At 39.9% G+C, this 25,933-nt stretch overlaps 1 protein-coding gene across 2 annotated transcripts in view; it reads right to left on the minus strand.

The window, feature by feature from the left end:
- LOC124802948 (protein LTV1 homolog) overlaps nucleotides 1–25,933 on the minus strand; it is a 48,582-nt gene that overhangs the window by 14,944 nt on the left and 7,705 nt on the right. For both annotated transcript variants that reach the window (XM_047264036.1, XM_047264037.1), the window contains exon 5: nucleotides 23,567–23,699. In XM_047264036.1, the coding sequence (XP_047119992.1) occupies nucleotides 23,567–23,699 (133 nt within the window). The remainder of the gene's footprint in view (nucleotides 1–23,566; nucleotides 23,700–25,933) is intronic.

Below are 25,933 nucleotides of genomic sequence, written 5' to 3' on the forward strand. Positions count from 1 at the left end.
CACTGTTCAAATAGCCGTCAGTGCAAACAAGAGGTGACCGAGACGTGTAACCAATGGCACCCCATACCATCACACCAGGTAATACGCCAGTATGGTGATGATGAATACACGCTTCCAATGTGCGTTCACCACGATGTCGCCAAACACGGATGCGACCATCATGATGCTGTAAACAGAACCTGGATTCATCTGAAAAAATGACGTTTTGTCATTCGAGCGTCCAGGTTCATCATTGAGCATACCATTGCAGGCTCTCCTGTCTGTGATGCAGCGTCAAGGGTAACCGCAGCCATGGTCTCTGAGATGATAGTCCATGCTGCTGCAAATGTCGTCGAACTGTTCGTGCAGATGGTTGTTGTCTTGCAAACGTCCCCATCTGTTGACTCAGGGATCGAGACATGGCTGCATGATCCGCTACAGCCATGCAGACAAGATGCCTGTCATCTCGACTGCAAGTGATACGAGGCTGTTGGGATCCAGCACGGCGTTCCATATTACCCTCCTGAACCCACTGATTCCATATTCTGCTAACAGTCATTGGATTTCGACCAACGCGAGCAGCAATGTCGCGATACGATAAACCGCAATCGCGATAGGCTACAATCCGACCTTTATCAAAGTCGGAAATGTGATGGTACACATTTCTCCTCCTTACACGAGGCATCACAACAACATTTCATCAGGCAACGCCGGTGAACTGCTGTTTGTGTATGAGAAATCGGTTGGAAACTTTCCTCACGTCAGCACGTTGTAGGTGTCGCCACCGGCGCCAACCTTGTGTGAATGCTCTGAAAAGCTAATCATTTGCATATCACAGCATCATCTTCCTGTTGGTTAAATTTTGCGTCTGTAGCATGTCATCTTCGTGGTGTAGCAATTTTAATGGCCAGTAGTGTATCAATGTGGTTCACATGCACAGAACGATGAAAGGTTTCTCAGAACACAGTGGAGTGTGAAATGAGTTTTTGGACATTCTGTACATTCTAGAAGGCTCTACAGTACTACTGACTGCTAAAAATTTACTGCATGCTCAGCTTGGATTCAAACATCACTGTGAAAGTTACCAGTTGCCTAGTGGAGCTGATACTAATATTGGTCTTTTTTAGTTATTTTTACATTACATGTGATTTACAAAAATCATTTTCATGGTAAGGTGAGCAACAGTTTCAAATGGTAGCGATTCTAGAATAATGAAGATCCTATACATTTAATTTACCAAGATGAGATGCTGAAGGGCGACAAGTGACAGCTCCCCAGCCTCAGCACAAAGGCTGAGTACAGAGTTCATCCTCTAGGCAACTGTTGTCAACCTAATAAGAATGTGTAGCATAATCTTGGATTAAGTAGTTCTCAATGATCCATATGTTGTACATCCACTAACCACTCAAGATGGCACAAATATTTTATAAAACTGGGTAGATGATGCATCTTATCTGCACCCCCCCCCCCCCCCCCCCCGACTAATGCACTTATAAAGGTATTCATTGCTGGTGTACTTGATTACAGGTCTGATAGGTGGTGCAACCACAAAAGCTTATAATCAAATGTGAGGTCCAGAAACATCAAGGGAACTAGTGATGTGGGCCCGACAAATGCCCAGTGGACAGAACATTCAGAAATGTGCATTTGCCCAGGAATTTGCCCAAAGCAGTTTTAAATGCCCAAAATCCCCATACACACACACACACGCATGCACATCACATTGAACAGTTGTATAGTGACAAGCTGGTACAAAAATGGTCTTTAGTGCATTCTTTGTAATGTAACACAGTATATTATGTGTCAAATCTCTGAATATAACTGAAAAATGATTATTGATAACAAAATTATTACTGAATGTACTAAACAGCTGGCATGTGTTTTTTCTTGAATTTGAAAATATTCTTAAATAATAAGTTCCAATGAAATAAATAAATAAAGGCTTGTTTGTAGCGACACTTGAGACAGACTATAGTTTCCTATTCCACTCCTTTCTTTATCTATTATCTGCAATGCTGTGAAGATAAAATGGGAACACTAACATAAAAAAAGATTTAATGATAAACAACTGAAGCCTAAGACATTGGAATCATTCAATTCCTATACTAGTCGATTCCTAGAGAATCGGTGATTCTTGGACTTGGGGAATTGGTATTGGCACATGACTCATCCCTCATTAAAATCATTATAGATAAGATTTTCTTTACTCTAATTTTTTGCAGTAGTATAGTATAAATAAAAATACCACTACAGGCTACCCACTTAATAATAACTTAACATAAACAAACTTTATTCCACGAATTACTTTTAAAAATGAGTTTTGTTTTCTTTTTTTATTACGTACTACCCCAAGAATTGACCTCACTAAAAATGTACAATTATGTTTACAATCCAATTTATTTCCCCTACTAACTCTTTCCTAACTCGCAAGGAGCTTCTCCATCTTGGTTACCCAGCCACTATAGAAGCAGTGCTGAAAACACCTTTTCCAATACAAAATATCAGTTTAATTTTTTTTATAAGTGCTGGTTATCAATTAATGTTTAAATGCATAAATGCCCACGCATTTATGAATTTTGGTCATTTGCCCAAGCATTTATCTGGGGCATCTGCCTGGACTTATAAGTGCCCAGGCATTTTACATCACTACAGGGAACCTATAAAAATGTATAATGGCATTTATCATTTTTAGCTCGTGTGAATTAAAATTATGACCACAGTTAAAATAAGCACACACACACACACACACACACACACACACACACACACACACACGCACTATTCTACACAAAATGTAAAATCACTGTTTTCAATCCTTTCCTCCAATCTTCTAAATATGAATAGGATCTGCAAAGCTGACGCTGCGCTATTGGGTGAGGGATAAAAAAATTACAATTTCTCAACATACAAGGAACCTTTCACTGGATTCCTTAACATACACATTATACGAAGATGGTTTGAAAAGTTCTTGGAATCACCACAAGAGCTCAGCAATAGCACAATGAGCTGTTCATGTGATAATCATTTGACTGTTGCCTGTAAACACATGCCACGTCAGTGTTCTTGGAAGAAAGCTGTGGCAGTGACATTGCTCTGTTGTTGTTCCCGCATAGTGATTTGCAAAGATGGAAAAATCCAGATTCGAGCAGTGATTAAGTACTTTGTAAAGAAAGGTATGAAAGCAAAGGACATTCATGCCGATTTCCAGAATACACTGGGGGACTCTGATCCTTCAACTTTTGCCAAGTGGACAAATCAATTTAAATTTGGTTGGGAGAGCTTAGATGATGATCTGCGCAGTGGTTGGCCAAGATGTGTCACTACTCCACAAATCATTGCAAAAGTGCACAAAATGGTCATGGAGGATTGCCGATTGAAAGTATGTGAAATTGCTCACACTTGCCAGATGTCATCTGAAAAGGTATATCACATTTTAACTGAAGAATTAGAAATGAAAAAAAAGTCTGCAAGATGGTTGCCACGACTCTTGGCGCTGGATCAAAAATGCATCAGAATGGACATATCGTAACAATGTTTGGCTCGTTTTAGGAGAAACGAACATTTTTTTTCGCTGGTTTGTGAGCACAGGTTAAACTTAGGTGCACAACTATACCCCAGAGACAAAACAACAGTCAAATATGTGGAAACATGCTGATTCTCTGCCACCAAAGAAAGCAAAGACAATCCTTTGGCAGGAAAGGTCATGGCATCATTGTTCCGGCATGTGAAGGGGATTCTGTTTGTAGATTATCTCCCCACTAGGCAAACAAGAGAATACCATGGCAAAATTACACGAACTAAAAACTTAATTGATGCCACAATTGCCTTATTCACCTGATATGGCTCCATCACACTTGCATTTCTTCCCAAAACTGAAAATTTTTCTTGGTGGATAAAGATTCACTTCAAACAAAAAATTGATAGCTGGAGTTGACAAGTATTTAGCAGGCCTGGAGGAAACTCATTTTTGAGATGGTATCAAGGCACTGGAAAATCACTAGACCAAGTGCATTAATATGACTACATTGAAAAATTAAAAAAAATTCTGTGGCGTAAGTACTTTTTTGCTATTCCATTGCGATAACTTATCAAACCACCCTTGTACTATTACAGTTAATAGTGAAGATGGTTACACTTAAAATTCATCCTTGACTGACACAATTATCTCAGTCTAACCTGACACAACTTCACCAATCTGGTACATAAAATCATTGTGACAGGAAGGACTACATGAAACTGATAAACACAATAGAAGTAACCCCCCCCCCACTAACTCACACACAAAACACATACTACAGACTTGTCTGAAACAGAGGCAGCCACACTGCAGACCTTATAACGAAACAAAAGTACGAGGTCTGTTAAAAAAAAAATCCACAGCATTCTCCACAATAATTTTCAACGCTTACCTTTTACATATTGTGCATTGCCTTCTTTGAAATACTATCCTCCACAATTGATAACTGCTCTCAATGCCGTTTCCATTTCTGTAAGCAGTTTTGGTGTGCCTCTTCCTGGACTGTGTGAAGTGCCGACTGTGAATTTTCTTTTATTTCATCTACCTTTGCGCATCTCCATTCTTTCAAGAGAGTTTTCAACTTTGGGTGGGTGGGTGGGTGGGTTGGGGAGGGGGCGGGGGGGGGGGGGGGGGGAGGGAGAGATAGATAGAGAGAGAGAGAGAGAGAGAGAGAGAGAGAGAGAGAGTGTGTACAGTGATTTCTGTTTCTGTGCAACAGTTATGCTCTAACAGGGATGAAAGTGCAGGTGTGTTATCAAGATGCATGAGCCATGAATTGTCTTGCCACATTTCAGGCTCTTTCCATAAACACATTTTCTTGCAGGTGTCGCAACACTTTCTGATAGTACTTTCGATTAACAGTTTGTCCCTGCGGCACGAATTCATGAAGAAGTAATTCCTCAAAGTCATAGAAAACTATCAGCTTGGCTCTGACATTTGACCTGACATGAGGAGCTTTTTTTGGTCTTGGAGAACTTTTCCCAACCCATTCTGCAGGTTTAACTTTGGTCTCAACATCAAAACTACAGATTCACATCTCATCACCAGTTGTGATTCTCTTAAGGAACATCTCATTCTCATTTGCATGATCAAACCACTCTCCACAGATTGTGAGGCAAAGGTCTTTCTGGTCTTTACTCATAAGCCATGGGACAAACTTGGCGGCAATATGATGCATTCCAAGATGCTGTGTCAGGATTTCATGACATGATCCAGTTGAAATGTTACATTCTTCTGTAATCTCTCAGTCACTCTTTGACTGGCATGCACAAGTTCACTGACACTCCTGACAAGAGCATCATCGGTAGACGTCAAATGCTGTATTGAACAAGGGCCATTTTTAAACCCTCTGAACCATTTGTAATACCGAGTATGGCTTAAGTACTCATCGATGTAGGCTTCCTGCAACATTTGGTGTGTGTCTGTAAAGTATTTCTTGAGTTTGACACAAAATTTAATACAGACCCATTGCTTCTCTAACTCTGCCATCTAGAAATTCGCAAGCTGTGCGACACAATGTTTTACTTAATACAGCAACAATAACTAACAGACATATAACAATGAAACTTCCAGCAGTTACACATTAAACACAAGAGTGTGTAGGGATGACAACCACATTTCACTCTCACACACCATTGACGCGAAATTACGAATGTTCCGGAATTTTTTTGAACAGACCTCATATACAAAAGACAAAACAAAGTTTCTGCAATATAAAGCTCTATATGAACAGGATAAAACCTGATGAAACCGAAATTCTGACATTAGCCACAACTGGGCACTGAAATAAACCCAATGGCAAAAAGTGAATATTTGTGCTGGACTGTGACTCGAACCAGGATTTCCCGCTTTATGCGAGCTGTTGCCTCAACCGTTCTGGCTATCCGAGTATGATGCAAGTTATCTTAACCGTTTGGCTATCTGAGCACACTTCACATCCATCCAATATTTCCAACTTGTTGCACACAACATATGTAGTGCCCCTGTACATTACCCCATTGCTCACAGCCTCACACTGACTCCCACAAGAGGTTGGGTGAAGAATGCATCTACACTGAATGGTCATTTACCCCTTAACATAAAACCACAAGTTATCTCGTTTTCATTATTTTCACAGAAACTGAAAATCCCAAAAACACTGAGGCAACTCAATAAAATACCTTCGGGAAATAAAAACCTATCTATATCCATTTAAGCACTGATAGTTAAGTGTTTGGTTGTTAGAGAGCATCTGGCCCTACATTTGTAGCCTAGCTGTTATCTCTTGGTTGACGTGGTTGCCACTAGATATTTGTCTTTACTGTGTGCAGCTTTGACCACTCAATAACAAAATGTTGCACTTTCAGTCTCTCTCTTGTATTGTTGTTTAGGCGATGCTTTTAAAAAAGCATGGTTATAGTGATCCTAAGTTTGAAACTGAATATGTTGGTTCAGGAAGTGAAAAATTGTGTGATGTAACTTCATTCCAGACTGAAAGTGACAACAGTTTGTCAGTTGAGCGACAAGTCCTCACCAATAGTACGAGTTAAACACATTCAATGTGCTCCAGCCAGCTCCTCCAAGATTTACCGGGTGATCAAAAAGTCAGTATGAATTTGAAAACTTAATAAACCACAGGATAATGTAGATAGAGAGGTAAAAATTGACACACATGCTTGGAATGACATGGGGTTTTATTAGAACCACCCCATAGTGCTAGAAGCATGAAAGATCTCTTGCACACGTCGTTTGGTGATGATTGTGTGCTCAGCCACCACCTTCGTCATGCTTGGCCTCCCAGGTCCCCAGACCTCAGCCCGTGCGATTATTGGCTTTGGGGTTACCTGAAGTCGCAAGTGTATCGTGATCGACCGACATCTCTAGGGATGCTGAAAGACAATGTCCGACGCCAATGCCTCACCATAACTCCGGACATGCTTTACAGTGCTGTTCACAACCTTATTCCTCGACTACAGCTATTGTTGAGGAATGATGGTGGACATATTGAGCATTTCCTGTAAAGAACATCATCTTTGCTTTGTCTTACTTTGTTATGCTAATTATTGCTATTCTGAATAAATGAAGCGCCATCTGTCGGACATTTTTTGAACTTTTGTATTGTTTTGGTTCTAATAAAACCCCATCTCATTCCAAGCATGTGTGTCAATTTGTACCTCTCTATCTACATTATTCCGTGATTTATTCAGTTTTCAAATTTATACTGACTTTTTGATCGCCCTGTATATAGCTACATAGAAACTAAAAAATTACTTCACGTTTCAGAATATTTTCATCAAAGTCCAGTGCATGAGTTCACTGAGGATTTTACTATAGGTGATCTTTCAAATTTTTGTAATTCATTATTTTGAGCTTTAAAAGCTACCTTTGTATGTCTATATATAATGTCATTCATGACAGAATGATTGGATGATTTTCATCAATAAGATTTTTTTTAACATGTCCGAAAGAACAAACACCACACACATTAAGATAAAATCTGCTTCAGTGAGGTGAGGGAAGAGGCCTAGAGAGTTTATGAAAAGGGGTAGAGTTACCCAGAATAATGGGTTAGGGGAGACTTGTCGGACAGTAAGTCTCCCCTGAAGATGAACAGATTTCCGATCCCATATCCATATGTGCCCTGAATTCTGCAAGCACACTCATGAACCACAATATATTGTTTCTACCAAGAGCGACCAAACACATCTCCAGCCAAGGCATCAGTTGTCTTTCACTATGTCATGAAAAGAGGAAAAGTAGTGTTCTCCTAACATCCAATATATGAAATATCTTGGGCTCCATCCTTATACCATGTGGAAGATCCTACATTATCTGATGAAAAGTATCTGGATACCCTTATGCAATAAGGAACTGGCCACTAAATGTCATGAGAGGTGGACCCACCAGTGTAAAAGGAGGCAGGGAGTCTTGTGTTGTCAGTACAGAAGTGTTACAAACAGAATGGATCAGTCAGGGGAGCTCAGTGAATCTAAATGTGGCCTAGCCATTGGATATCACTCAAGTAACAAATCTATCATAGAGACTTAAAGCAGCCCAAGGGGCATTCCGTGTCAAATTGCCTAATTTCAGAACATTTTCCTGCTCGACCATCATGGATTTCGATGAAATTTTATATGAACACTGAGACATGTCCCTAATGAACAAGTGAAGCTTACTGTTCATTGAAGCAATGCGGCTGAGATATAGTCACTTGTTTGACTCCATGCACTCCTTTGTGCAGTGCAGAGCAAGTGTGAATTTCTGGTGGCTTTCAGCTGTTATATCATGGGTAGTATTTTGTTGATAAGAATGAAATTTGTCGATCTTTTACAACTTTACAGGTTCTCTTAAAAATAATAATGAAAAAATTACAAGCCATATTCAGAAAGAAAATTTTAGGCAAAAATAACCCGAAAAAATTGGTGGCCAAAAAATTCAAAGTTTGGCTTCTTATATCTCACAGACCAAAGGTATGACAAATGTGGAACTTGGCATGCAGTAAACTAACAGCCCACAGTTCTCAAATATATAGTTTCATTTACATACCATTTCCAGTACTGAATACATTAAGTGAAAAGTTGAAGAGTTTATAAAAAGACAAAAACTGTGGTATTTGCAACCTGATTTTGCAAAAAAAACTACATTCTACAAAACTTTGCAAACTGGGCTCATTAGTAAAATCACAGTTCTAATCACAAAAAATTAGTATTTGATTATCTAATGTGGGCTAACAATGTTAGATAATCTGCATCAAAGTTCAGTTCAAAAATTGCGGCTATTCACAAATGTAAATTAAATACTATAGTGAAGAATGATGATGATGATGATCAGCATCATCATCATCATCATCATCATCAGCGCTCTGCCCATAGGCAGTTTTTCACGTGGTAACTTCCGGTGCTCTCCTGCCTTATGCCACCCTCTTCACATCTGTGTGATTCCCGCTTGCCTTTATGTCACCTCCTCCTTCCTCTCAATTCCCCTATAAACTAGACTTTCTGAAGTGTGTGTTAACAAACAATCCTGTCTCAATCAATGTCCCATCCAGTTCTTCTTTTCTCTTATAACCTGGGGCAGTCTTCTTCTCTCACCAACCTTTTCCAGTGCTATTTCGTTAGTCACTCTTTCCCTCCAACTTATGCTCTTGACCCAGTGTCTACACTCCAGACAAAACACTTGTTAAGTCTTTTCCTCAGACCATTATTTAGTTTCTCCTCTTCCTAATGAATACCTCCTTTGCTACAGCAATGCAAGTTTTCACCTCCTGACGGTATCTCGAGTCTTAAGTGATCTTGCTTACAAGATATTAAAATGCACTTACTTGACTAATAATAACTTGTCCTGTCTCAATATTTGTTGGACCCCCTCCTTTTCTGATCACCACACTCTTTGCTTTTGCTGTGTTGATCTCATCTCATATACCACACAAGCTTCATTCAGATAGTTTAACGTTTTATTTAGTTTGTTCACCTTCTGCCACTAATACCATGTCATTTCCACTAACATATACTCCTCTTTCTTCCATCTACGCTTTTCGTTATAATCTCTCCAAGGTATCAGTTTAACAATAAAGGGGAATGGCAACAACCTTGTCTAATGCCCCCTCCAATGCTGCTTCCTTCCAACATTTCATTTCCAATCTTTATTCTTTCTTTCAGTTGCAAATATAGATTGTATACCAGTCGTCTCTCCTACCAGTCTATTCCATTTATCTTCAAAATATTCATTAGCTTGTTCCACTGTACTCTGTCAAAATCTTTTTCAAATCACTAAAAACAGCATAAATTTCTCTCTCTCTCTCTCTCTCTATCTCTCTCTCTCTCTCTCTCTCTCTCTCAGGGATAATTATACTTTTAGACATTGTTATCCTACAATTTGTAATCTATGAAAGAACTAAAATAAATATGAAAACTAATCTTGAAGCTTAGTCTTTTGTTTTTGTGTGTGACCCTTCAAGATATATCAAGAAGATATATGCCAATAAAATTTTAAATAATGGCATAAATGGTTGGTCTTCTGGGCCCAAAATTTTTCTAAGTGGCTGGTCCTCAAAGTGTTACATTTTGAATGAGAGGCAAACAACTCATCATTTAAGAAATTCACTGCACATTCTCACATGTAACATAATTCACCTTATGTAAAAGGAAATTTTCTTTGAAAGCAAAATTCCTCAAACCACCATTCGCAAAAATTTCCCACAACCTGCTATAAATATAAACAATTGTAATGTCATGCTCATTGAAAGCAGTACGTTGTTAAGAAGTAATGCATTTTCATTCTAAAGCTTTTCACACATTTTGCTGTTGGCAGACACTTGTGTATGCACTGTGTTTCACTGTTGTAATGGCACATTTTCTTTGTAAATGAAGTTTTATTTTGGCGTTATTCTCTCATTTATGTTATATTGCTTCTGTATTATTCTGCAATAGCAGACTAAAATAAAACTCTTTGTTAGAGTATCAGTTCTTACCAGTCAAAATTACAAAAAATTAAGAGAAAATTAAAACAATGAAAAATTTTTGGAATTCTAAAAATTCCTAGGTTTTTTCAGGATCAATGAATTCCCAGGTTTTTCCCATATTTTCCAGGGCATATACACTCCCCCCCCCCCCCCCCCCCCCCACTATTAAGCATCTATTCAGCATACTTTAGCTGCAAGAGAAATTAGGCAGATAGTCATGTGCTCTACACATGTTTTGGTATTTCTCTTTTTCTCAATTGGTATCATCAGACCATACCCATTTTTTGTATATCTCATTACAGAAGTAGACTAGTTCCTTCCTTCTCATTTCCCAAACTCTTTAACACTTCTGCAGGTAAGTTATTGATTATACATGCCTTCCACTTCTTCATCCCCTTCAGTGGCTTTTCTACTTCTGCCTCAATATGCTATATCCCTTTCCACCCTACAGCATCCTCTTCAACCTTGATTTCACTTGGTATTTGATCCATCTTATACAATATTCTATACATTCTTGCCATCTGCTCAAAACCTCCTGTGGTTCTTCAGCCAATGTACAATAAGCTGTTTCTATTTCCATTAGTCTTCCTTCTTTTACTTTCAAAAAAAATATCTCCCTAACAAACCTGTAATTTCATACTTTCTCTCCATTTCTCTATTTCCTTGCATTTCTCTTCCATCCACCTTCCTCTTGCTTCTTCAGTTTCTCTTCTTAATTCATTATTCAGTTTCTTGCATCTCTTTACACCTTCTTCATTTTTCCACTTTCTCTGTTCTTCCATTTTTTTCATCATGTTTTCTGTTATCCAATCTTTCTTGATACTTTTGGACACCAATTCTTTGGTAGAGTCCATGAGTCCTTCCCTCATTTTTATCCATTTGTCATTTACACATTATTCAACTATACCTCTTTCCCATTCTTCCATAAACCTCCCTTCCAACTCTGAAGCCTTACCTCCCTCCTTCCAAGTTTAATATTACTTTTGCTCTACTTCTTCAAACTTTCTTCAACTTTACTTGGTATTTCTCCCACTGTGAGGTTGTGGCCTGAATTTATGTCTGCTTCTGGGTAAGCTTTGTCATTCTTCAGACATTTCTTAAACCTTTTCTGCGTCAGGATGTTGTCCAATTGATATCTTTCCCTATTCAGATTTGAGATCCATGGATACTGTCTCTTGTTACGACTTTCAAATAATGTGGTACTCCACTCCTAAACAGCTTTCTTTGTAGCAGCCAATTAGCCAATCAGCTCTCTCATCTCTTATCCATTTTCCTACTGTATATTTGTCCCCTTCTTCACCCACCATCACATTCCAGTTCCTCACAATAATAATGCAGGCATCAAATATTACAGTATGTTCGTAAACTAAAGTTATATAAAAATCTAATGGGTACTTCCTCCCCCCATGAACCATGGACCTTGCCGTTGGTGGGGAGGCTTGCGTGCCTCAGCGATACAGATAGCCGTACCGTAGGTGCAACCACAACAGAGGGTTATCTGTTGAGAGGCCAGACAAACGTATGGTTCCTGAAGAGGGGCAGCAGCCTTTTCAGTAGTTGCAAGGGCAACAGTCTGGATGATTGACTGATCTGGCCTTGTAACAATAACCAAAACGGCCTTGCTGTGCTGGTACTGCGAACGGCTGAAAGCAAGGGGAAACTACGGCCGTAATTTTTCCCGAGGGCATGCAGCTTTACTGTACGATTAAATGGTGATGGCGTCCTCTTGGGTAAAATATTCCGGAGGTAAAATAGTCCCCCATTCGGATCTCCTGGCGGGGACTACTCAGGAGGATGTCGTTATCAGGAGAAAGAAAACTGGCGTTCTACGGATCGGAGCGTGAAATGTCAGATCACTTAATTGGGCAGGTAGGTTAGAAAATGTAAAAAGGGAAATGGATAGGTTAAAGTTAGATATAGTGGGAATTAGTGAAGTTCGGTGGCAGGAGGAACAAGACTTCTGGTCAGGTGACTACAGGGTCATAAACACAAAATCAAATAGGGGTAATGCAGGAGTAGGTTTAATAATGAACAGAAAAATAGGAATGCGGGTAAGCTACTACAAACAGCATAGTGAACGCATTATTGTGGCCAAGATAGACACAAAGCCCATGCCTACTACAGTAGTACAAGTTTATATGCCAACTAGCTCTGCAGATGATGAAGAAATAGATGAAATGTATGACGAGATAAAAGAAATTATTCAGGTAGTGAAGGGAGATGAAAATTTAATAGTCATGGGTGACTGGAATTCGTCAGTAGGAAAAGGGAGAGAAGGAAACGTAGTAGGTGAATATGGATTGGGGGAGAGAAATGAAAGAGGAAGCCGCCTTGTAGAATTTTGCACAGAGCATAACTTAATCAAAGCTAACACTTGGTTTAAGAATCATGAAAGAAGGTTGTATACATGGAAGAACCCTGGAGATACTAAAAGGTAACAGATACATTATATAATGGTAAGACAGAGATTTAGGAACCAGGTTTTAAATTGTAAGACATTTCCAGGGGCAGATGTGGACTCTGACCACAATCTATTGGTTATGACCTGTATATTAAAACTGAAGAAACTGCAAAAAGGTGGGAACTTAAGGAGATGGGACCTGGATAAACTGAAAGAACCAGAGGTTGTACAGAGTTTCAGGGAGAGCATAAGGGAACAATTGACAGGAATGGGGGAAAGAAATACAGTAGAAGAAGAATGGGTAGCTTTGAGGGATGAAGTACTGAAGGCAGCAGAGGATCATGTAGGTAAAAAGACGAGGGCTAGTAGAAATCCTTGGGTAACAGAAGAAATATTGAATTTAATTGATGAAAGGAGAAAATATAAAAATGCAGTAAATGAAGCAGGCAAAAATGAATACAAACGTCTCAAAAATGAGATCGACAGGAAGTGCAAAACGGCTAAGCAGGGATGGCTAGAGGACAAATGTAAGGATGTAGAGGCTTATCTCACTAGGGGTAAGATAGATACTGCCTACAGGAAAATTAAAGAGACCTTTGGAGATAAGAGAACGACTTGTATGAATATCAAGAGCTCAGATGGAAACCCAGTTCTAAGTAAAGAAGGGAAAGCAGAAAGGTGGAAGGAGTATATAGAGGGTCTATACAAGGGCGATGTACTTGAGCACAATATAATGGAAATGGAAGAGGATGTAGATGAAGATGAAATGGGACATACAATACTGCATGAAGAGTTTGACAGAGCTCTGAAAGACATGAGTCGAAACAAGGCCCTGGGAGTAGACAACATGCTATTGGAACTACTGACGGCCTTGGGAGAGCCAGTCCTGACAAAACTCTACCATCTGGTGAGCAAGATGTATGAAACAGGCGAAATACCCTCCGACTAAATATAACAATTCCAATCCCAAAGAAAGCAGGTGTTGACAGATGTGAAAATTACCGAACAGTCAGTTTAATAAGCCACAGCTGCAAAATACTAACACGAATTCTTTACAGACAAATGGAAAAACTAGTAGAAGCCGACATCGGGGAAGATCAGTTTGGCTTCCATAGAAATACTGGAACACGTGAGGCAATACTGGCCTTAAGACTTATCTTAGAAGAAAGATTAAGGAAAGGCAAACCTACGTTTCTAGCATTTGTAGACTTAGAGAAAGCTTTTGACAATGTTGATTGGAATACTCTCTTTCAAATTCTGAAGGTGGCAGGGGTAAAATACAGGGAGCGAAAGGCTATTTACAATTTGTACAGAAACCAGATGGCAGTTACAAGAGTCGAGGGACATGAAAGGGAAGCAGTTGTTGGGAAGGGAGTAAGACAGGGTTGTAGCCTCTCCCCGATGTTATTCAATCTGTATATTGAGCAAGGAGTAAAGGAAACAAAAGAAAAATTCGGAGTAGGTATTAAAATCCATGGAGAACAAATAAAAACTTTGAGGTTCGCCGATGACATTGTAACTCTGTCAGAGACAGCAAAGGACTTGGAAGAGCAGTTGAACGGAATGGATAGCGTCTTGAAAGGAGGTTATAAGATGAACATCAACAAAAGCAAAATGAGGATAATGGAATGTAGTCGAATTAAGTCGGGTGATGCTGAGGGAATTAGATTAGGAAATGAGACACTTAAAGTAGTAAAGGAGTTTTGCTATTTGGGGAGAAAAATAACTGATGATAGTCGAAGTAGAGAGGATATAAAATGTAGACTGGCAATGGCAACGAAAGCGTTTCTGAAGAAGAGAGATTTGTTAACATCGAGTATAGATTTAAGTGTCAGGAAGTCATTTCTGAAAGTATTTGTATGGAGTGTAGCCATGTATGGAAGTGAAACATGGACAATAAATACACTCCTGGAAATTGAAATAAGAACACCGTGAATTCACTGTCCCAGGAAGGGGAAACTTTATTGACACATTCCTGGGGTCAGATACATCACATGATCACACTGACAGAACCACAGGCACATAGACACAGGCAACAGAACATGCACAATGTCGGCACTAGTACAGTGTATATCCACCTTTCGCAGCAATGCAGGCTGCTATTCTCCCATGGAGACGATCGTAGAGATGCTGGATGTAGTCCTGTGGAACGGCTTGCCATGCCATTTCCACCTGGCGCCTCAGTTGGACCAGCGTTCGTGCTGGACGTGCAGACCGCGTGAGACGACGCTTCATCCAGTCCCAAACATGCTCAATGGGGGACAGATCCGGAGATCTTGCTGGCCAGGGTAGTTGACTTACACCTTCTAGAGCACGTTGGGTGGCACGGGATACATGCGGACGTGCATTGTCCTGTTGGAACAGCAAGTTCCCTTGCCGGTCTAGGAATGGTAGAACGATGGGTTCGATGACGGTTTGGATGTACCGTGCACTATTCAGTGTCCCCTCGACGATCACCAGTGGTGTACGGCCAGTGTAGGAGATCGCTCCCCACACCATGATGCCTGGTGTTGGCCCTGTGTGTCTCGGTCGTATGCAGTCCTGATTGTGGCGCTCACCTGCACGGCGCCAAACACGCATACGACCATCATTGGCACCAAGGCAGAAGCGACTCTCATCGCTGAAGACGACACGTCTCCATTCGTCCCTCCATTCACGCCTGTCGCGACACCACTGGAGGCGGGCTGCACGATGTTGGGGCGTGAGCGGAAGACGGCCTAACGGTGTGCGGGACCGTAGCCCAGCTTCATGGAGACGGTTGCGAATGGTCCTCGCCGATACCCCAGGAGCAACAGTGTCCCTAATTTGCTGGGAAGTGGCGGTGCGGTCCCCTACGGCACTGCGTAGGATCCTACGGTCTTGGGGTGCATCCGTACGTCGCTGCGGTCCGGTCCCAGGTCGACGGGCACGTGCACCTTCCGCCGACCACTGGCGACAACATCGATGTACTGTGGAGACCTCACGCCCCACGTGTTGAGCAATTCGGCGGTACGTCCACCCGGCCTCCCGCATGCCCACTATACGCCCTCGCTCAAAGTCCGTCAACTGCACATACGGTTCACGTCCACGCTGTCGCGGCATGCTACCAGTGTTAAAGACTCCGTATGCCACGGGAAACTGGCTGACACTGACGGCGGCGGTGCACAAATGCTGCGCAGCTAGCGCCATTCGACGGCCAACACCGCGGTTCCTGGTGTGTCCGCTGTGCCGTGCGTGTGATCATTGCTTGTACAGCCCTCTCGCAGTGTCCGGAGCAAGTATGGTGGGTCTGACACACCGGTGTCAATGTGTTCTTTTTTCCATTTCCAGGAGTGTAGTTTGGACAAGAAGAGAATAGAAGCTTTCGAAATGTGGTGCTACAGAAGAATGCTGATGATAAGGTGGGTAGATCACGTAACTAATGAGGAAGTATTGAATAGGATTGGGGAGAAGAGAAGTTTGTGGCACAACTTGACCAGAAGAAGGGATCGGTTGGTAGGACATGTTCTGAGGCATCAAGGGATCACCAATTTAGTATTGGAGGGCAGCGTGGAGGGTAAAAATCGTAGAGGGAGACCAAGAGATGAATACACTAAGCAGATTCAGAAGGATGTAGGTTGCAGTAGGTACTGGGAGATGCAGAAGCTCGCACAGGATAGAGTAGCATGGAGAGCTGCATCAAACCAGTCTCAGGACTGAAGACCACAACAACATGGGTACTTAATACTTCACATTTTGAAAAGTCATTTAAGAAGCTGTGGGAAGACTACAGATCCCAGAAAATTACTTAATGATGTGCTAAATCCTGAATACTGCATGCATTAATTAGGACAAGTTTCACTATCTGTGCAGAGGACTGTTTAAGGTGCTGTTTCTATCAAGTAGGCAGCAGTTTTGACAGTTGACACAACCTACTTACTCATCGGAAAGTACTGAGAGCAGTACCTTAGCCACGTCAGCAGTCTGCAATGACAAGTGGGCTGCATCAACCTTGCAGTCCAGCCACAGATCACAGTACACTACTGTTACCAAACCTGGTGGCTCCTACCAAAGTATTGTTTATAGTTGTAGAAGACAAAAAGTTAGTGGAAATGGTGTTGCGAGGTTCCATGCTTTTTTTGATGTAGCTAGTGCTGTGTATAAAGATCAAAAGAGAATTTGTTCAGAGATCAATTAAGAATAATTCTTTATTTACACTACTTGTGCAATTTGTTGGCAATGCATAGGGACAAGAAAATTAACTGTCAGTTTTTAGCAAAAATTTTTAAGAGATATCACAAAATCTGTACTTCAGCTGTGTAAAAATATTATGATTCTGGTAATGACAGTTTACTAACAATCGTAACTTGCAATTAATTGTCAAAATTGTATTTTGTCTTCTACATTCCTTAAGGCTGAAGTTCATATATAATTTTAAAATAATGGTTTATTTCCCGAGTAATAAAATTTGATGTGACAACAAAATTAGCACCAAATAAGGCCAAAACCAACACTGCATTTCGAAAAAAAACTGATTTTAGAAAAAAAAACAATGAATTTAGCAAAAAAGTAACACTGAATTTGGCACCAAATGATGACAAAACTGTCAAAAAACAATGAGGAATTTGGCAAACAAATAACCAAATTTATGAAAAAAGCTGAATTTGTCAAAAAAACAACAATGCCAAATTTGGCAAAAATGAATAACACTGAAGTTGTAAAAACACAGAATCTGACAAAAAAGCACCAAATGTGGAAAAAAATTACATCTAATTTGGAAAGAAAGATATTAAATTTACAAAAAATAGCACCAAATTTGGCAAAAAATAACACTGAATTTGGCAAAAATGACACTGAATTCAGAAAAAACTGAAACTGACAAAAAAAACCAACACCGAATTTGACAAACGGCATCGAATCTTTTAAATAAAGTCACCAGATTTGTTAAAAAATAATGAATTTCATGAAAAATAAAACATTTATCAAATTTGGAAAAAATAAAAACTAATGTAGAAAAAAGTAACAGCAAATTTGACAAATAATAACAACAAATTTGGCAAAAAATACCAACGACTTCGGCCATAAAATAAAATGATTTTTTCCTAGCTATCTTATGGGTACTAATACCCTGACTGTTTTGCAGTGCTACTGCCAATGCAAGATTGTGAAATAGTTCAAGTATGAGTCTCACACAAGGAAACTTTCTACACTGGTAAAAACTGCCACTCCTAGCAAGTGGTATTAGGTTTTTAGATAGTGGTGTCCCAAATTGCTCTTTGTCATAATAGGATTTGCTACTGCTCTCCAGGAAAGCATCCCAGGTAAGTAGATTGTGCAAACAAGAAGTTCCAATGATTAAATCAATTATTGTAACAGGCTTTGCAGCAATCAGCATATAAAAATGTGAAATAGCTGACTTAATAATGCAAAGACATTTTCAGACATTCCACAAGCTCAGCAGAGATGATAATACAAATTGCTTTCTTGTTGCTGACACTCGCAAATGGCTGAGAATAGGATTTCATCATGTTGAATACCAACAGAAATATCTCAGCCCCTACAAGAACACTTGGTAAAATGATGTCAAAATTTGGCAGTTTGGAAGGAGATTGAAACATAATGCCACTTCTAAAATGTTGCCATACATTATTCTTGTCAAAAATTCTGCTGTCATCTTCCTTTCCATAGGAGACAACATCAGCAAAAGTGAACTTTTAGCTAGCACTGACAACAGCAAGCAACACGAAGGACAAAAAATGTTTGTAATTACAGGACATGGAGCCACTATTGGCAGGAGAAAATATTTGCACATACTTTACATCGATACCTACAACACAATTTGAGAAATTCCTTTTGTGCTGAAACAGATGCACTAATTTGTTTCAAAGTACTGACAGCATATTTATAACATTCTGCTGATGCAGCTGTGTGATATTCTGAATGCAAACACTAACGTTCTAAGTGACTCTCCCGTTGCCACGCATCTAAAAACAAAACAAAATAAAAATTCAAAGATCGAGGCACATATGGAATTGGAAGTTATACATAACTGCACTTTCTAATTTAGAATGGGGTGCAACATAATGATTTGCTAATAGTTAACACAGACACACTGCATGTGAAGACTGTACGAGATGAAGAAGGAACATTACGGATGCTATAAAAGAGGATAAAAAGGGAAAAGTAACTTCAAGTCAATGGAAGAAATGACCACTGGCTGATAAGTCAACATTTCTTGGAAGAGTGGACCATAAGAGAGAGTAAGTTATTGTTCACCATTGTCTGTACCCTTAACTTTCATTATTAATCATGGAATTGTAGATCACTTCATAACGAATTGAATTGTGTTACATTTTACCTTACAGAAGTTTATCGAAAATTCAGCTTTCTTATGTCAGTATTCAGAAGAATATGAAGATGATAAAATCACTGCAGAGGAGCACCCACCAACACAGAAAGAGGATACCGTTCTTGATTCTTTTCCATCCACCAGTAAAAGGCAGAAACAAAATGGTAAAATTTATAACTTCTGGAAAATAGGTGCACCAAAAGAGAAAATAATATTTAGAATTTCAAAGAGACACCTGATGACAATGTCAATTTTTTTCTTCAGAAGTATAACAATGTGATTTCATCAAAAAGGCAAAAATGATGCTACTGAAGATGATTTTTGATCTGGGAAATCGTAACAAACAATCAGCATGCTCAGCATCCCCAACTATTAGTACTGAAACATCTTTATTGTTGCAAAACGTGCATTTTACTAATGATCATTCAACTAAATGTAACTGATTATTCACAAACCGACAGAGTAATAAATTTCAGTTTATTGTTAATGGTTTCCATTGTTCAACAATAAAAGGATAAACAAACTACCACACCTTCTCTCCTGCCCTCCGTCTAAATTGGAACACTTCACTGTCCGCCACTCCCACCACACTATCCCTCCCCCTCCCTGCCCCAGCCTCCTCCTTACACCCACCCAGTCACTACTCCCATCATGCACTGGTGCTGCTGCTCGCAGTGTAGTTTCAGCTCTCTGAGACTGCAGACGTGTGTGCAAGTTGCGTTTGCGTGAGCATGTGTGTCTCCTGCTGACAAAGGCCTTAATGGCCAAAAGCTATGATTGTGTGAATCTTTTTATTGTGCCTATCACGACTCAGCATCTCCGCTATATGGTGAGTAGCAACTTTCCTTCTCTGGTATTTTACAAGCAAGTAAATACGAAAACTCATTTTTCTAATATACTGCTATCAGCTGCAAGCCGCAGCTGCTTCATGTGAACTACTCATTAATGTGTTTGTCGCTAACTTCAGCTGCACTGCAATGGCCACAGTGGCCAGCAGTGTCATAGGAACCACGCTCTTAAGCTGCAAATGATCAGTGTGTAAATATATGAATCATAAGACTGGCTTTTTTGAGCCTCAAAGGAGGAGATGAAAAGTTTGCAGGATAAGGTCACATTTTTCCTGTTAGCCATTGATTTTAAATCACTTTTTCAGAATAGGGAGATACAAAGAATTAAAGTGCAATAAAAACAAAATGCTGAAAGAGGTCAGCTATGCGGATGAAACACACTCAGTCTCCAAGCCTCATCAACTGATAAAATTCTCATGCTTTCAGCAGCTGTGATTACTAAAAATCTCAGGAGTTATAACTTCTGACAGCTGGTATAGGCAAGGTGTTTGCCTTACACGTGAGAAGCAGCAGTGTTCAAAATATTCCAGAAGCAAACGAAATCAACATGTGAACATGAAGATGATTTGTGCAGCCCTCCACATATATGATGACAACAGCAGGCATGGAGGGGCCAGAACCATAGTTAAAACATCTGCTCCCACCAACCTGTTTCCATTTAGTGTCTGAAGCCCACCTCCACAATGTGGAAAGTGTGTTGTCCTGTTCTGTGTTGAAGTTACCATGCTTTACTCAAATCTTTGCTGGTTTTTTTTTATAGTAGACAGCCAAGATCTAGTCACCTGTGTCAAGATCCTTGTCTCCTCAGATAGTATTGTGTGAACACACTTTGCGCCCTGTTCTTACAAACCTGATTTGTCTAGTTCTCTTTGTTTTATATGGTGCTGTGTTCAGGATGGATCTAGCAACTTTGGGAATGGTTTGTTCTACGTAAATACTGCCATATTCACATAAAAAACAGTTACTCACCATACAGCAGAAATGCTGAGTCGCAGATAGGCACAACAAAAAGACTGTCAGCAAGTAAACTTTCAACCAAAAAGACCTCCATCAGAATTAAACACACACACTCTCCACAAAAGCAACTCGCACACACGCACACACACACACACACACACACACACACACACACACACACACACACACACACACATGACTACAGTTTCTTGCTGCCGGGGTAACTATCCTTTTCATAAAATTGAAATTCATTTTTGCTGTATGATGGATTTGAAATGGACAATTTTATAGACAGGAGGGGAGAGGAAAGACAAACACTGCATACCATAAGGGCTGTTTTAACAAATAATTCGACTATAGAGATGGAAAACAAATGCAGGTCATTTTAAAGCAAGGCAGATTTTTGTGTGTATTTACTAAAGCCATGAAAGAAGACAGAACAATCCTTCTGGCTTAGACTTTTATATTACAAGGGTGGTTTGAAAAGTTCTCAGAATGGAATAGCAAAACAGTACTTACATCACTGAATTTTTATTATTTTTCAATGTAGTCTCCTTGTAGATTAATGCACTTGATCCAATGATGTTCCAGTGCCTTGACCCCATCTCAAAAACTCGAGGCCTGCTAAATAGTTGTCAACTCCAGCTATCAATTTTTTGTTTTGAAGTGAATCTTCGTGCACCACGAAAAATTTTCGGTTTTAGGAAGAGATGCAAGTCTGACGAAGCCATATCAGGTTAAGAAGGTAGTTGTGGCAAGAATTCATAGTTCGTGTAATTTTGCCGTGACGACGGCACATGTGTGCGGGCGCGCATTGTCTTGATATCACTTTCTTCCTTGCTAAACCTGGCTTTTTTCGGGTATCTTTTGCTGCCGTTTGTCCAGGAAGTTAGGATAGTATTCTCTTGTTTGGCCGGTGGGGAGATAATCTACAAACAGAATTCCCTTCGCATCCCAGAACACTGATGCCATGACCTTTCTTGACGAAGGATGGTCTCTGCTTTCTTTGGTGGCAGAGAATCAGCATGTTTCCACTGCTTTGACTGTTGTTTTGTCTCTGGGGTGTGTGCAAAAATTGTTTGTTTCTCCTAAAACGGGCCAAACATTGTCCCGATATGTCCATTCTGATCCAGCGTCAAGAATCGTGGCAACCATCTTGCAGACTTTTTTTTCATTTCTAATTCTTCCGTTAAATGTGATATATCCTTTCAGATGACATCTGGCAAGTGTGAGCAATTTCACATACTTTCAATTGGCAATCCTCCACGGCCATTTTGTGCACTTTTGCAATGATTTGTGGAGTAGTGACACATCTTGGCCAACCACTGCGCAGATCATCATCTAAGCTCTCCCAACCAAATTTAAATTGATTTGTCCACTTGGTAAAAGTTGAAGGATCAGAGTCCCCCAGTGTATTCTGGAAATCGGCATGAATGTCCTTTGCTTTCATACCTTTCTTTACAAAGTACTTAATCACTGCTCGAATCTGGATTTTTCCATCTTCACAAATCACTAGGCGGGAACAACAACAGAGCAATGTCACCGCCACAGCTTTCTTCCAAGAGCACTGACGTGGCATGTGTTTACAGGCAACAGTCAAATGACTATCAAGTGAACAACCTGTTGCACTAGTGCTTATCTCTTGTGGTGATTCCAAGAACTTTTCAAAACACCCTCATAGCATCCTCTGCCGAGTGCACAGGAAACCATCTGCAACATCTTTTTTGTTGCAGTTATCCTTAAACATCTCTCTTGAATGGTTCATTCTAGGCTGAGAATGCTGTTCTTCAAAACTTGTCACAGCCCTAGGTCTTGGAGTGTTTAAGACCACTCTCTTTTGCACAGCATAGTGGAATTTATTGGTCAGTCTCCTGTACACTGTACGACTGAGCTGACCATCTGCCTTCTGCTCAACAAGCACATTCAAGAATGTTAGCTTGCCCTCCCTCTCCAACTTGACTGTAAATTCATTCGCATGATCCATTAACTGCTGCGGTGCCAGTTCACAATGGCAACATTAAGAAGTCATCATCAATGTACCAGTGAAAAGAAGACAGTCATTGTGGCACGGGAGTGAGAGCTACTTCTTTTAAATGTTCCAATGATAGATTCACCTTGACTGGCCACAGCGGCAAGTCAATGAGTCCATTGCTGTAACATCCATCATTTCATAATATTACTGTGTTACAGGAAATACATTGTCAGTAGAGCATGACAAAACAATCTGATGATATCAGCTAAGCTTAAATTCAGCACACCTCTACAACATTCTGGACACTGCTGCTTCAGATATGACGGCAAAAACCTAGCATATCTCAGTAGTCAGGAGTTTAACTCATGATGGCTGTGATGGCTGTGACAGCTGTCAGAAACTCAAGCATTTAATCTAAACTGATGCAACTTGAAAACTAAGTATATTTTGTCCAGTTATGCCACCATGAGGTCACAAGTCAGCTAAGGTTTTCATTAGATTTAGGTGTGTTCCTAAGTATCAGGTTTTCCATAACACATTAGGCTTCCTTGGATTGAAGCTGGAAGGTAGCAGAGACGGTCACTGTTTAAAAGTGAATAAATTTTCAACTACCACATACTACCCAATATGACTCTGCGAACTCACTTGTCTTCCTCATTAGAATCTACTGCATTTGCAAGTTCAACAAAATTGTCTTCCAGTTGATTCTCAGGATCATCAAAATCAAAATCATCATCCATTGCAGCAACAACATCAGCATCAAGTTCTAATCTAAGACCTGAAACAATTCATTCTATTAGAAATTGTGGAAACTGCTTAATACTTTAAATTCACAATCACGATTAATCATTCCTGGTACTCTTCTATACATTAACAGCATACATAAACATGCAATTTTATTACAAATATGGATAATGAAACCATGCAGACATCAACAGTATGCTAGGATCACAAATGATGGCGGTAGAGTTCAGGCTAGTAAATTTTTTATTTCGTTTGTTGCTTGTTGTCATGGCTGATGGAGGTGCCAAGCGATAAATTATACACAAGCAAGTGAGAGACATACTTTGCAGGATACACACTTTCATCAAGCGCATAGCATGTGAATGCGCATACCACAACTGTCCCTTGGAACTGGCAACAATGCAATCACCATCTGTTTCTCGACCTGTGTGAACTGCCATCATTTGTGAATCACACTACAGCCACAGTGAGTAGAAGAGGAAGTGTGCTGTGAATTAACACAGGCAGCATAGAAAAGGTGGCGAGTCCACACACTATGAGCAGCGTTGTCACTTGAGACTCAAGTTCATATGTGATCAGAAAGCGTTTGTTGCTTCTGTCTCCACTTATTTTGTGAGTTTGTTTATGGTGTTGTGAGTGAACATGAAGTGTTGAAGGTTGTAATGATAAAGAGATGTTACAGTTACTGGTATGTATAGAAGAGAAAGAACAAAAATGTGCCAAGTCTTTTGTTCCAGCATACTGATCTGGCCACAGCGAAACTAAAGGTAAATATTTCTTAGGCCTCTAAAAACCAAAGCAGGATTTCAAAATGGGTGAAAGCAATTCCTCAGAAGGACAATCTGACTAACACTTGTTTTGTGTGTGATTCACATTTCAGTGAGGAACAACAAAAGCAGAACGAAATTTTCACTCTGCAGCGGAGCGTGCGCTGATATGAAACTTCCTGGCAGATTAAAACTGTGTGCCAGACCGAGACTCGAACTCGGGACCTTTGCCTTTCGCAGGCAATTGTATTAGCAACCCAGTTACCCAAGCACAACTCACGATCTGCAGGAGAGCTTCCGTGAAGTTTGGAAGGAAGGAGACGGGGTACTGGCAGGATTAAAGCTGTGGGCATGAGTCGTGAGACATGCTTGGTTAGCTCAGTCAGTAGAGCACTTGCCCGTGAAAGGCAAAGATCCCGATTTTGCGTCAGTCCAGCACACAGTTTTAATCTGCCAGGAAGTTTCAACAAAAGCAGACTTGTTTGTCACCATAAACACGGTTTAGTGATTTCTCAAGTATTTCCCAATTTACTGAAATATCTGTCGAAAATATGACACGAAGAAAATCACCAGTAACACACTCACAAAAGGGACACTGGGAAAAGACGATGGTAAACAAGACACAGTTACGTTGTCTACTAGTGTTGCTTCTGTTGATTAAAATGCAGGGAACGGATCGGTACTGAATGAAATAGTAATTACTTAAAACAATACTGAAGTGCTAGAAACTGGAAATTGTGCAATTACATGATTAATTAAGAACAGCAAATGCCGAAATGAAACTCATGTGAAACAACTCAGTCAAATGTCCTAAGGCATTTTAAACTTAGTAAAGAACAGAAAATCATAGTTGTCACTATGTTAAAGAAATACCACTTTAAAAGCAACAAGAGAATGTTTTTTGTGGTACAGCAATGACTTTACTCTGGATAGCATGTTCCTGAATATTAGTAGCCCAAAGGATATAGACATTGTCTGAAGCACAGATTGTTGCGACAACCTTCTGAAACACATTTCTGAAATTTAGTAAATGATCTCAAATGCTCATGTGAAATTAACACAGAAGCTGTAGAACAATTAAGAATTATTTCTGGGAAGAACAAGACTAAAACAAAGGTGTGCTGATTTTTTATGAAGTTAGGCCCCCAAAAAAAGCTACATTTCAATAACACTTTGCTGAAAATTGGTTTCGTCAATTTATGAGAATATATTCCAGACGACTGTAGTAATAACCTAGCAGATTGCGCTCTGGTGTTCATGTTTGTTGCTCTGCTGCATAACTGTATTTATCCTATTGCTGTGTGTGCGAGTTGCAATGTCACTATCGGTGATGTCTAACATGTATTGATTCAAGTAATTATATGAATATAATAGAGGGAAACATTCCACGTGGGAAAAATATATCTAACAACAAAGATGATGTGACTTACCAAACGAAAGCGCTGGCATGTCGATAGACACACAAACAAACACAAACATACACACAAAATTCTAGCTTTCG

The sequence above is a fragment of the Schistocerca piceifrons genome, chromosome 6 (genome assembly GCF_021461385.2).
Source record: "Schistocerca piceifrons isolate TAMUIC-IGC-003096 chromosome 6, iqSchPice1.1, whole genome shotgun sequence".
NCBI classification, from domain to species: Eukaryota; Metazoa; Arthropoda; class Insecta; order Orthoptera; family Acrididae; genus Schistocerca; species Schistocerca piceifrons.